The 13,845-nt window shown below is 39.1% G+C and overlaps 1 protein-coding gene across 4 annotated transcripts; it reads right to left on the bottom strand.

Moving 5' to 3' along the window:
* Window positions 1-274: 274 nt before the first annotated feature.
* On the bottom strand, window positions 275-9,668 carry asmt2 (acetylserotonin O-methyltransferase 2). Of its 4 annotated transcripts, none has more exons than XM_032547585.1 (8): window positions 9,356-9,668; window positions 9,143-9,230; window positions 5,181-5,355; window positions 3,990-4,119; window positions 2,972-3,040; window positions 2,547-2,893; window positions 1,561-1,683; window positions 275-1,209 (listed from the first exon to the last, which is right to left on the bottom strand). In XM_032547585.1, exons 2-8 carry the CDS (start codon window positions 9,221-9,223, stop codon window positions 998-1,000), a joined length of 1,137 nt encoding a protein of 378 aa, XP_032403476.1. In that variant the 5' UTR covers window positions 9,224-9,230; window positions 9,356-9,668; the 3' UTR covers window positions 275-997. The 4 variants fall into 4 exon arrangements, with proteins under 4 accessions (XP_032403476.1, XP_032403477.1, XP_032403478.1 ...); XM_032547588.1 differs by lacking the exon at window positions 9,356-9,668 and having other exon boundaries at window positions 998-1,209; window positions 2,547-2,684; window positions 2,775-2,893; window positions 9,143-9,223; XM_032547586.1 differs by lacking the exon at window positions 9,356-9,668 and having other exon boundaries at window positions 9,123-9,231.
* Window positions 9,669-13,845: the final 4,177 nt, after the last annotated feature.

Raw genomic sequence — 13,845 nt, 5'->3', positions numbered from 1 at the left:
AACATGGACTGGTTCATTTCAAGCTGGTTGAACTGAACTAATAAGTTATTGTTAAAGATGAACTGGCAAAACAGGGAAGAATTTACTAATTTCACTACAGAAACGTCATACGACAGCTATAAGCTGTGAAATGAGATCCATTACTGATTCAAATAATTAGACAAAATTATAAGCACATAAATTACTAAACTAAGAAGAAATTGAAAATAAAACAATGTTTTTGAGTACCATAATCTAGAAAACTAAGAGAATACATAGAGTCAGTCACCACAAAAAAAGTGTTAACGCTTTTTTTTTTTTTTTTTAATTAAACCAAAATTATAAAGGGAAATTTACAATGTTTATCACAGCTTTCTTTCATTTCTAGAGGAGCATCTGGAGGACACAGAAACAGTCTTGGAGTACAATATGCTGATGTAGGAAGGACAATATTTGTGACCCATCTGTTGATTTTTCTAATACAGACTCGAACCATTGATACACAAACAGAATTCACCTCCACTCCTGAAATGTTTTATAACCTTCTTTTCAACATGAACTATTTTGAAGCCGAGACGCTGTAAACAGTCTTTAAATGTAGGTAAGTTTGTTCGGTTATATTAGGATTTGCACCAAGTTTTACAAAGTAGCACCAGGATGAAGGGACCAAACAGCTGAGCAGAACCATAAAAGCACCTCCAAGAGGCTGGTAAACAGTGTCACAGTGATGAATAATCGGAAATTATTTTCTGAACAAACAATCGCCTATATGAGGAACTTGATTAATGTGCAGATTAAGAAGGAGCCAGGCAGCATCACAGTGAACAGGAAGCGGATCACAGAATGTGAGAAGGTTGAACTATGCCCCAAATCCAAGAGTTGGGTAAACAAGATTTCTTTTGACAAAGGTTCAAGTTTTACATTTGTGTTTCCTAATCCCCAACACAACAACTCATTATTTTAAATCAAGATTTTAAATCAGTGCTCTCATCATTTCCCTGTCAGAGTGTTTCCGTGCTCATCTGACGGCCAAGATGGCATCGTAGGACTTCCCGGTCCGGCAGACCTGGACGTTGCGGAAGCCCGACTTGTTGAGCATGTGAGTGTATTCGGACGGGGTGCGCTCCCTGCCCTGCGTCTGCACCAGCATGTTGAGGGAGAAGATCTGCGCCATGATGGGTCCTCGTCTGTTTTCAAACAGCAGCGCCTCCACCAGCAGGACGCCCCCACCTAGTGGGAGGACGACAAAACGCACTGAGCTGACCACAACTGTTCCATTTAATTGACACCAGATTTATAGATTAACTCGTGTTACTGGTATGGTGAACCGATTGCAGTTTTCTGGCTGATCATCAATCTTTAAAAGCCCTGATCTGCCGACTCCGATTCAAGCAGATATCAATCTTTTTTTTATCTGAAAGGTTGCTAAATGTAGCACTAATGTCTCTAAATTGGCAACATTGTTACCCACACATGTGCGGCAGTGTCAAATATCGACCGATCTCCTAAAATTTAAAAAATCAGAGACGACTTATCGGCCAGCCAATGTATCGGGATGCCCTTGGTTACGGGGGAACTCACCTGGCTTACAAGACTCATAGATCTTCTTCAGCAGCGCCAGGCACTTCTCTTCAGGCCAGTCATGGATGACTCTGGCCAACACATACAAGTCTGCACTGGGAATTTCACCGCTGAAGAAATCTCCTGCATGCAGAGGAGGGAACAGATCAAAGCAGAAGGAATTTATTAGTTCTTCTTTTCTCTTCTCTTCCTTCTTTACTTTAATATTTCTTGTACAGTTACACAAAATGTATTCTGTCACCAATTTACTTCATATTTCTGACTGAACATACTATAAAAGAAAAACCATCCAAAACATGTGAACATTGTAACACATTGAATGTGTTGCACATTTTTCCACAGATTTTCTGCTAGTTTGTGTTGCTCAGGTGTTTTTCCAGCCTTAACAAAAGAGGAAAAGACGACAAAGATGGAGGCCGCATCTTCTAGAACATCCTCAGCTTCACCAGGTAACAGTAATAAGTTCAGTTGCTGTAATACAATTATTAAAGTTGATTTAATCTTGAGTTAAAAACTGTGACTGTTTTCTTGTGCTGTGACACAGCAGTGCAGTGAAGCATATCTTTGCCATTAAAGTAAGCAGAACTTAGCTAGCTAGTGAAGCTGTGTTTAGCTTAGGATAGAAAATCCATCCTAGCTAGCTAGCTAACGTTTAACTAGCTAGCTAGGATGGATCTAGAATTTTCCAAACTGGTGTTTGGATTAGTGTGGTGTTTACTTTAGCTGTCTTTCTCAATTTCAGAATCTATTTTATAAAGTGCTATTTTAAATATTATTTAGCTTCCAAGATGTTTTTGTCTGCCACAAATTCCTATTCATGTCTTGGGAAACTTTTATTTAAATTCATTGCTTATGTTGCGATATTATATGTTTTGTAAAAGAAATATATATATATAGTAAATAAAAAAGAAAAAGAAAACTGAACACTTCAAACCAGAGAGTGTTAAAGTAGGAGGAGTTCAATAATGATCAATATTCTGGTTTACCTGATTGAAATGTAACGCCACTGTCCTCCTGTTTGAAATGTTTCTGAGCCGCTTCCACCACCTCCGGCAGGTCAAACACGGTGACGGACGAGGCGGGGTACGCTCTCGCCATTTCATTGGCCAGAGCACCAGTGCAACCTGGGAGTTTTTGAAGACACAGCACAGATTTTTTACAGCCACCGACAACGCAGCAGCGGGCGGCGAGAGTGGACGGGCGCGGGTCCTCACCTCCCAGATCGACGACCTTCTGGAAGCGGGAGAGGTCGAACGCCGTCACAACGTCGTGTCCGTCCAGAACCCAGTGACAGCTCATGATCCCCATGAATTTCAGCATCTCCTCCTCGGACCTGGGGAGGGGGTCATTCTACCGTTACCAACAAACTGGAGATGAACCAGTGAAGCACGTTAATCAGATGAGCACCAACCTGTAAATAGCTTGGAAAAAGTGGGCAGATGGAAGACCGAAGGTCTTTTCGTACTGGTTCCTCCCCTCCCTGCAGGACATGAAGCTTGACTTGCGTTTCGTTCTCCCTGACTCGCAAAAGTATTCACACCCCATGAACTTTTTCACATTTTGTCTCACCACAAGCACATGCTTTAATTTAAACCCAATGCTTCCCAAAATAAAGGTTGGGAATCCAGTGGGGGTCAAAACTCAACAAGTGTGGGCTCTTCTTCGATTTGCTTTTTGCAACTAAATAAAATATATCGTCAAGTAGATTTAGCATTAAACATTGGATACAAATATATAAAATAATAGATTACACGAGTTTTTTTGGTTTTTGATCTTGTTTTATCCTGTTATCTGTGAAATCAGTTGCCCTAGATTTTTGTTTTATTAAATGACCAATTTGTCATGATAACAAATTTTACTGGACAATATATTTTCCTTTCAATTATTGCGATAGGCAATAATATTATTTTGACACCACTTTCAAGTAATATTTCGATAATGCCATATTATTGTAAGTTTGCCCTTTCAAAGAGCAATACATTTTAATTTTGTTTTTAAAAAAACTAAAAAAAACAGCATTGGAGCTGGAAGATATTTTAAACATCCAAAAATAATGAACAGCAAAAAAGAAAAATGAAAAACAATAAATAAAACAGAAATATAAAACATACATACACAAATGAAACTATAAATACATTGGATTATGATGTCCCTGTAAACAAAATTGCTCTAAAAAAAAAAATCATCAGAATGGAAATGATCGAGCTCATTTTAATGTATCGTGCGCAACACTTTTCAGATTTTTATTTGTGGGTTTCCTTCCATTTCATTCATCTAACATCCATTTAAACCAGAATAAAGTTTGTGGCTGAGCCGAGACAAAATGCATGAAACTGCATGCGACAGGAATGCTTCTGCAAGGATCTGCCTGGTTTTCCCTTCTCCTGCTCTCACAGATAGTTGATGCGACGTAGCAGCGGCCCACTGACCTGATGGCGTCCGCCAGGTTGTTCCACAGCGGGTAGACGGTTTGGGAGCGGTAGATGATCATGTCGTGAAGAGATTTGGCGCTGCCTTTGGCCAGGTAAAGGTTAGCCACGTCTGTGCTGCTGTACAGAGCTGGGTTAACACACAAAGTCACACGGAAAGGTCCGGGCCTGCTGCCGAACAGAACCGAACTCAGACGGAGAGTGAAGCTAAAGCTCGCCATGTTTAAATCAGGCTAAATTTTCGTTTTTCACTTGGAGAATGAAACCATAATATTAGGAGAAATAAGAATCATTGTATAAACTAGAATAAAGTTATAATAAGATGAAAATGAGGACATAATATTACCAGAATAAAGTTATAATATTACTTATTAGGAGCATGAAGTAATAATTTCATGAGAATTTCTCCAGAAAAACAAATTAAATGAGGACTGTTGAGCATCTTGTGAAGTTGTACTTTGGTTTGGGTTTTACAGATAAGGAAATATGTCATCTTTTAACATATCGGCATCAAATTATTATCAGTGGCAGGACTTTGAAACGATTACGCAAACGACTGTCTATTTTAGAGAAAGAATTATCGAAGCCTTCCTTCATTAAAGCAACTTTTTTTTCTCTCAATTACGCGACTTTCTTCCCGTAATATTGCATCTTTATTCTGCTAATGTTGTGATTTATTGTCAGAATATTTTTATTTATTTTTTTTACCCCTCCAGGGGGTCTTTTTGTGGGCTCTAGTGTCCCTTATGTGATAGTAGGCTGACAGGAAACGGGAAAGGAGAGGGGGGAAGACATGCGGCAAATGGTCGTCGGGTCCGGGAGTCGAACCCGCGACGGCCGCGTCGAGGACTCAAGGCCTCCAAATATGGGTCGCGCTAACCACTACGCCACCACGGCACGCCCTTGTCAGAATATTTTAAGTTTATTCTCATCATTTCAAAGGAAAACAAAAACATCTCTTAATCTGACCCTAAAACTCCGACGTAGATCAGGTATCCATTAGGACCTGATATTTGCCTGTTTTTAAGTCTCATCTTACGCACTTTTGTTGACTAAGGCAACAGAGTTATGATCATCTTCAAAACAGATGAAGAAACTGTTCAGTAAGAAACAGCAACAACAGCTCTAACAATAACAACAGGGACATTAAAGTAAAAGCTATCGGTTATCGGAGGTCTTCCCGTTCCTCACCCGTCCCGTCGGCCCTCTCCACCTCCAGGATCTCGATGCCCACCAGGGCGTCCAGCAGCCGCTCCATCCCGTCCACGCTGGTGCCCAGTTCCTGCGCCACGTGTTGAGCACTCAGGGCGTCCTGGGACTTCAGCAGGAGGTCGAAGACGCCGAGCTCACAGGCCGAGAATATCATCTGAGGACACAGACTTAGAGTTCACATCACCTTTTCGTTTCTTCATCGTACAGAGCTGCTTTGTGTTCAGGAACACAGCCAAGTATTTACCTTTCCTCTCAGCCAGTTACGCTTACCGAAAACACTCGATCCCGAAAAAGTAATGAGGGATTTAATCTTAGAGTTCTATTTATGGCGTCCTTCAGATTCAGTCTTTGCTCGTTCGTAGAAGTGTTTGTTTTTTTTAACAGTAGTTTTCAGACCTGGTGGAACTGAGTCACACAGCAAAGTGGATCAAAAACATCAGATAAAAAATGTAAAAAAAAAGTCATCTAATAGAAGTAAAACTCCTAGGCAGTGCCACAGATGGGACATTATGGCTTAAAGACATCAGCAATATCACTACTAAAATGGGTAGAAGTTTAGCAACGTTGTGGGGGAAAATAGCTGATGACTTTCCATTAAAGATGGATTAAAAATACTCACTACTTGTGTTTTTCTGAAATATTGTTTATAAAAGAACACCTGCGATATTATTTCTAAATATAAATCAGGGTTTCTGTTTGTGTGTTATAAGCCTGGAGGGAAACCAGGCTTTACTTGCCCCCACCAGGCTAAGTGTCGTTTGTTTATTTTACATAGAGGTTTTTTTACACACCAATAGCAGTGGTGTGTAATTAAGCTAGGTTTGTAGCTGAAGCAGTGAACTGGGTGCTAAGGGCAGGGGGTGCACCAATAGCACCGTTCCTGCGCCTGCCCATTAGCCTCACATGCTGTCATTTCTACATAATATTTCCTCCAAATTTTTGTTCCTTTTTCCATTTTTTTTTTATTTTTTTTTTTAACACAAAAACATGGTGGGCTGCTGCGTAGCAAGTTTTGGGGGAAAACTTGCTACGCCTGGAGGTAGGGGGGGCGCTGTTGGGCAGTCAACCAGCAGCCCACCATGTTTTTGTAGTTATTTGACAACTACTCGCTACAGAGCAAATTCAGGTAGTCCTTCCTCATTGGCAATGAATGCAAATGATTCGGTCCAAGAATCGTAGAATCTCTCCTCAGCTATTTTTCTCTTTTGCTATCCATGGCCCACCAAACACCCGTCGGTTTGTTTACAGCAGCCACCTGCCTCGCGCCCCGCCCAGCTGAAAGAAACGTGTCACAGGCTTTGACTCAAATCTTCGTTGACAGAAACGTTGAAATTTAATATTTATTCTACACATTTTTATAGCATTGGAAAACGTTAAGAATGATTGTGTCATGTTTGTCCTCCTACAGAAACCATATTAAAACAAAACATATATTTCCCACCGCTACCTTTTTCCAGTTTTAACCATTTTTGAAAAACCTCCAGAGAGCCACTAGGGCAGCGCTAAAGAGCCACGGGTTGCCGACCCCCGGGTTAGGGTTATTGACCAGTCAGTAGACCCGTTTGTGCACAAACTTTAACATCCTGGCCAGAGGAAGTTACAGCATCCCTACAATCAGGATGCATCCCCCCCAAAGATGCTGCCCTGGGCAGTTGCCCATGTCGCCCATATCAGAAACTGCCACTGATCCTGGCTAATGTTCCCCTTTTTTTTTTTCTCCAAATGTAGCAATGAGATCACCCCACTGCACATGACTCCAAAATTAACATGTTTGCCCCTAAAAGGAGTTTGGAAACTGCAGTGGTGGAGAAAGTACTCAAAAAATGTACTTAAGTAAAAGTACAAATACACAGGCAAAAATGTACTCAAGTAAAAGTCAAAGTACCACATTAACATTTTACTTAAGTAAAAGTAAAAAAGTACTGGCTTTTAAAAATACTTAAGTATTAAAAGTAAAAGTACTTGCTGAATACATAACCTAATCGCTAATATCATTAAGTGTGCCGATAGTATTTAATTTGAATACATCATAAATGTGCCATTTTAATAAACAATGTCACAGATTAAACATGTTCTTATTGTGTTTATTCTCTGTAAGAGTTTAGACTTAGATATGTGATTCTATGCATCATAATTTCAGGGATGGAAACATCTTATTTCCTGTCCTAACGTAGCATGAACTTCATTAGTGACATTTATTTAGAAAGAAATCCAACTGAAAGGGGATGGAACGAAGGTGTGCGGGGGAAGACATGCAATCGAGGAGCCACGTAGCAGAGTTGTAGTCAAGACCACTGAACACGAGACCAAGACCAGCGCCCTGCGCTACATGACACAATAAAATGAAGTGCACCTATCAAAATTGGTTCTCAGATTGATCTGAAAGATCCTCATTTCCATAAAAACACCTAGATATAAATACTTAGAGCTGAAATATATTTAACCAGTATCAATTACAACTCATTTCATTCTGTTTTGCTTTCATCGCTGTGCTACAATCCGCAGAGGTCGCCTGCCATCCCTATAAAAATAACGCCCTGGGCGGTTGCCCATATTGCCCATGTCAGAAACCACAACTGTCTGCACCATTAAACCATGAAACATAGCAATTAACTGTAATTGCTATGTTACAATTACAGTTGTAATTGTAACATTACAACAACACTATGAACACTGTCCAACGGCGCAACAAGCAGAAGGACCACCATGACTGTTCTCATCCTCCCTCCCACTGCATGTTTGCCACCATGACAGGAGACAAAATCAATCAATGAGCATGCTCTGTGTTCATACGTTCAACTTTTACTTATTCGGCAATTAAATAAATGTGTGTGTGTGTGTGTGTGTGTGTGTATGTATATATATATATATATATATATATATATATATATATATATATATATATATATATATATATATATATATAGCTATATATAGCTATTGCAGTGTATACAAGAACAAAGAATGGCTCTCAGTGAGGCTTCAGTCCCATCAACCTTAGTAAAGATCCGTCCAGAAGAATCGGATCGTTCCTGAATCCACACAATAATTCAGCGCATGAGTGACAACTTTTTTTCATCGCAGATGCAACATGTGTCTCAGTACAGCTAGCTTTGCTAGCATCACGTCCACAGATCTTACCTTTCTTTAAGCTTTCCTTCCAAGTGACGCTAAAAGTTGGACAAAGTCCCACCAAGCGCTGCTGGTTTTACATGTCGTCATATCTTATGATTTATGCAGCTATTATCGATTAGTTAGACATCTTCTCCCGCTCAGAGGAAACCACTGCGCATGTCTGGAGCTCCGCGTGCTAGTAAAGGGGGAGGCGATGGGTGACAACAGACACTAAGTCACGTTATTGCTTGGATTTTACGGCGCCACCTTAAAGTCCCTGAACTTCATATTTTAACGGACAAAAAGAGAGCAGTGCGACTTGGATGTAACGAGTAACGCGACACTTTTGTAGAAATGTAGTGAAGTAGAAAGTACAGATACTTACTGTAAAATGTAGTGGAGTAAAAGTAGAAAGTACCCATTATTAAATCTACTTAAGTAAAGTACAGATACATGAAAATTGTACTTAAGTACAGTAACGAAGTACTTGTACTTCGTTACTTCCCACCACTGGGAAACTGCAATGTGACTTTTTTTTTTCTTTAAAAAAAAAAAAAAAACTTTTTATGGCTTCTTCCTCACTGAGTGGCTGTTTAGTCCAATCATGCAGAGCGTTTCTCTGAAGATACTGGAACCTTTACCAGCGTCAGGCGCCATATGCATGGTCTTTATTAATGCAACTTTCAGGTTCTTTATGTGAATATTTCCCCAGTGGAATAAAAACGTCAAACATCATGCACTGTAAATAAAGTGTCTGAAAATGTCTGAGTGCTCTGATTGCAGCACATCGAACGGTAATATGTTTACCCATCACGCTGTGATTTCACCTTTGACACTCTGAAGCCGTTGAAATACTCCAGAAGTTTAAATGGGTAGTCCAGTTCACTCTGGGAGAGATGTTCTGCCATTGCTGCCCTGATGAAGGAGACACACAAAGACTGTCTGTCTACCCGGAGGAAAGCAGGAGAGACAAAAACAAACCCCACACACACATATATACACAAAACAAACCACCCCAGTCATTATTGTTTAGAACTTACCAAGAAAATCTCCCAGGCTGTCGTTATTTCGAGGGGGAAAATTGTAGCCGCTGTTATCCTAGAATAATATCAAGTCGCGTAGTTTGGCTGAAAGCGGGCAAGATGCCGGAGCTGGTGCAGCAGCCGGGAGGAAACAGGTGGCGAGTAAATGATTAGAGATGGAGGAGAGTCATTCCTGCTCCGGAGCCTCCTGAAAGTTACCCAGAAAGCCCCGTTGGCTTCGTATGGCGGTGATGGTCGACGTGCTTTGGTCAGAAGTCGAACACAGTCAGTGCAGTGCCGTGTTTAACCGCAGCAGAGGGGAGGGCGCTGTGGAGCTGTGGTTGGTGATTAAGCTACGACCTCTCAGGACGACTTCTTTTCGTCAAGTACTGAGAAAGTGTATGGAATTCCCAAAGAGCCAAATAAATAAGTAACTAAATTAATAATATTTACATACAAAATAAAGGTTAAGTTTAAACTGCAAACAGATATATATATATATATATATATATATATATATATATATATATATATATATATATATATATATATATATATATATATATATATATAATTGTACTATTTACCCTGACAAAAAATAAAAATGTTGCTGATGCTTTTAAAAAGCCTGAAACAATTTTTGGAAACACCTAGTAATTTTCTCTTTTTTTCCCCAATATGATAATAAATACATAAATACAGTCTTTTTCTACCTAGAATTAGAAAAGAAAAAAAAAACACATTAAAAACAGAAGCATTAATATTTAGTATTTTCCTTAAACATTTAGTATTATACACATTATTTTCATTTCTTTAGCTACAAATTCAATCTATTTGATTTCACAACCCTCCTCTAGGAGTTGTGGGATTAGGTGAAAGCTTAGAAAGATTCTGTTGTGGAGATTCTTCAGAATTTAGCTCAACTCGTTCTGCAGGAAAATCATCTTTTGCTTTCGGCTCTGTTGAAAGCACCATGGCAACCAGATGGCGACGATTTCGCCTCAAAGACCCACGATGAGGCTGGAGTAGGATGACAGATAACCACCGCTCCACTCGCTCCTCTTGTCTGCGGAGAACTCTTGGTCTGTAGAGCGAGCCAAACATCTCTGCATCTTTTATCTTCATCTCCTTTTTTGTATTTGAGCGACAATTTTACCGTTAGGAACAAAACTGGTAGTGTAAGAAAACATATATAATCTGGATGACATTGGCAAATACCGGTTATCTGTCCAAATGTTCATGTCGGTGCATTCCTGTCTAATAGGTTGTAAAACCGTTGTTGAGAAGCAGCCCAATGCAACAGAGTAAATAACTAACATGACTGTCCAACTAATATGAAGTGATTAATGACAACTGAAACTGAAACAAATGGACCTACATACAGTATATTCCCATTTTGTGAAACATTTAGAATAGGAGACCAAGTAACCCCGTCTCTCAGTTAATGGCTATTTGTTGTGGCGCAAGTTACTTCACAGGATCATTGCTATCATGATCTGGCTTTCCCATGTTGTAGTTTAGCTTTCGAAGAATTTCGATCCTTAAAAGTGTCATTTACTCTGCTGAAAACCAAATATGTCATCCTAAGCAGCTAAACGGAAACAGCAGTTAGCGTTTTATGTTAGCAATTAACAGCAAGGCTATCTTGAAGGCGCTCAAGTGGAAAAAAAGGTTCACCTTGACTTGAAACGCTGGCCACCTGAAACATCATATACCGACGTTTACTAATGTTCAACACTCTGCAGGTTAGTTTCTCTAACAATCTAATTGGCGACAACAGAACAGAGTATGGCCATAATAAGAATCATCAATATTTTTGCATGCAGCCACTGTGATGTGACAGAAATTATGAAGAAGTTGGAACTGATAACGAGATCCTGACAGTCGGTGTCGTATTATTTACATGCTGCTGATATTATTTACACATTAAAATACTTTGATCGTCACGTCATAGTTTCTACACACTCGAAAGTGGAGAATGCAACTTAATCTACATGCCCCACTTTATCTGAACAGAACTTCATAAAAATTTGTTTGTTTTTTTTTTCTTAGTAGCGTATGAATTGTAATGTTACCCAGCTCATTTGGCTTTATTTGTGTATTTAAATTAAATGTTTACTAGACAAAATGAACTTGTCTCCTGTATTTGCAAGAAAAAAAGAAAAAAAAAGTCAAATAGAAAATATCAGGCATCATTAACCCATAGCCAGTATGACAACTGTCTTGATATACTACTATTGTTATTAGAAACATATGAATTTGGTTTGTTTCCTAATTTAATCTAAGAGCCACCTTTTAAGCATGTCACTTTAGACAAGAAGCCACCTTTTTTTTTTTTTTTACAATTTTAACAATAATGGCTTGTGGGTACAAGAAAACCCAAAATTCTGTGTCTCAGGGAACTAAAACACATTAGACTATGTGCTGGTGCACCTTTTCCAATCACACGTCTTCCTTCCACTCAATTTTATGTTAATATGCTTTGATGCAGAACCCTGTGAACAACCAGCTTCTTTAGCAATGACCTTTTGCAGCTCCCCCTCCTTGTGAAGGGTGTCAATGAAATCCGTCCAATCAGCAGCCTTCCCCATGATCGTGCAGCCGACTGACCCATAGCGAGAAACCGTCTAAAGCAGGGGTGTCAAACTCCAGTCCTCAAGGGTCGGTGTCCTGCAGCTTTTAGATGTGCCTCTGCTGCACCACACCTGAATAGAATAATTAGGTCATTAGTAGGACTCTGGAGAACTGATCTACACAAGGAGGAGGTAGTTAAGCCATTTCATTCCAGCGTTTTGCACCTGTGGCACATCTAAAATCTGCAGGACAGCGACCCTTGAGGACTGGAGTTTGACACCCCTGGTCTAAGGATCAGGAAACCTTTGCAGGTGTTTCGAGTTCATTTTCTAATTATGGTGTCACGCTGTGACTTTCCATTGATGATTTCTGTATTATATTCTAATTTTCTGAGACTCTGAATTTAGGGCTTTCATTATCTGTAAGCCAAGATCATCAAAATAAGAAGGAACAAAACTCTGTAATGATTCTAATACACAGGCTTTGCTGTCTGAGATGACTGGCAAGACATATTGCACTTTTAGAAATTTTCAGATATACTAATACATACTGATGCAACTAAAGCAGTATGCTTTTTTTTGATAACTTCTTCTGGAACCTCTCTGTTGAACCTCAGACATGATGAATATTTTTGCATTATCCGTCTTTCTGCCTGAATAATCAGCAACCAGTAAAGCTCTACCACCCTCTGGTTTACTGGAAATGAGGTCAAAGGTTCATCACCGCTTCCTATTATGAATAATTGATTGTATAATCTGCTTTACTTCTTTTTAAAAAAAATTTAGGGTAAAATAATAATCACATTTTATTAAATATTTTATCACCTAAAGTAACTTTTTTCCCCCTGGGGATACTTTGTCTGATCGAGCCCCACCAGTGACCCCCAACTCTTAAAAAAAAAAAAAAGAAAAATAATTTTTATGGCACTAGTAACCTGCATTCAACAGTAGCTTGAGAGACAGAAGGGTAGAGAGAAAGACATGCATAATGTTTAATATTTAGATCTGTTTTTTCTTGACATTCTATTGAAAACTAGTGGATTTTTTTCCCCTTGGCCATATTCTGTTCATGCATCTTCAAACGCATGTTAACATCCCATAACAGAAAATATTTCCGTCCTCTTATTGCAAAGGTTTTACCTTTTACTTTATTTTAAAACCGAAAAATAGAAATAAAACAGTGGTGCTTTAAAGAAAACATTAACTCGAGCCCTGCCCCTATTCATTCTTCAAGATTACTGAACAAGTTATTTAATATTGTCATTTTAACCAAGGTAATTTAAACCATCTCGATTTCCCTTTGCGTTTTTATTTTAAATTTTTTTTTTTTAATTTCTCCTAAAACATAGACTATATTGTCTACAAGGTTTTAAAAAGTTTATCAACTGAGTGTACAACTGATGGTAAGGCCGCTAAAATATTTCCATCCCTAAAAGGGTTTCTGTAGGTTTCACCAACTCAAGTGTATAATGGTTTATAAATCAAATTTCAGACCTGCATCATGACAGAAGTACAAAAGAAAATGCTATATTTTATAAAATAGAAATACCAGTTTGTTTTTTTTTACATAGGCTATAATGAATGTAGCATCGTATGGGTTGGCAGCAGAAATGAACGAATAGCAGCGTTGTCCAGACAACAGGCGATAATATTACTTACCCAGCGGTAGCCGCCTCAACCACCTCGAGTCACAACGCAATGAAGATGCACGTGACTCAAACCTTCACCTGGCAGAAATGTCCCGCGAGAAAAATTAACTACATAGAATATGAGACAAAAATAGTCCCGTCACCATAAAAAACAAGACTGTGATTAACGCATTTAAGGCTAACTTACTTTCTTCCCCCCCTACTGAATTTAAAACCTTTTCAGGACGCGGGGACATCCTCCCCATGTAACATGTAACCCTCTTAAAAAGCAAATTAGGAGCAGAAA

The sequence above is a fragment of the Xiphophorus hellerii genome, chromosome 19, assembly GCF_003331165.1.
Source record: "Xiphophorus hellerii strain 12219 chromosome 19, Xiphophorus_hellerii-4.1, whole genome shotgun sequence".
Lineage (NCBI taxonomy): Eukaryota > Metazoa > Chordata > Actinopteri > Cyprinodontiformes > Poeciliidae > Xiphophorus > Xiphophorus hellerii.
The sequence above is the reverse complement of the archived record's forward strand: the minus strand, read 5'-3'. Positions and strand labels throughout refer to the sequence as shown.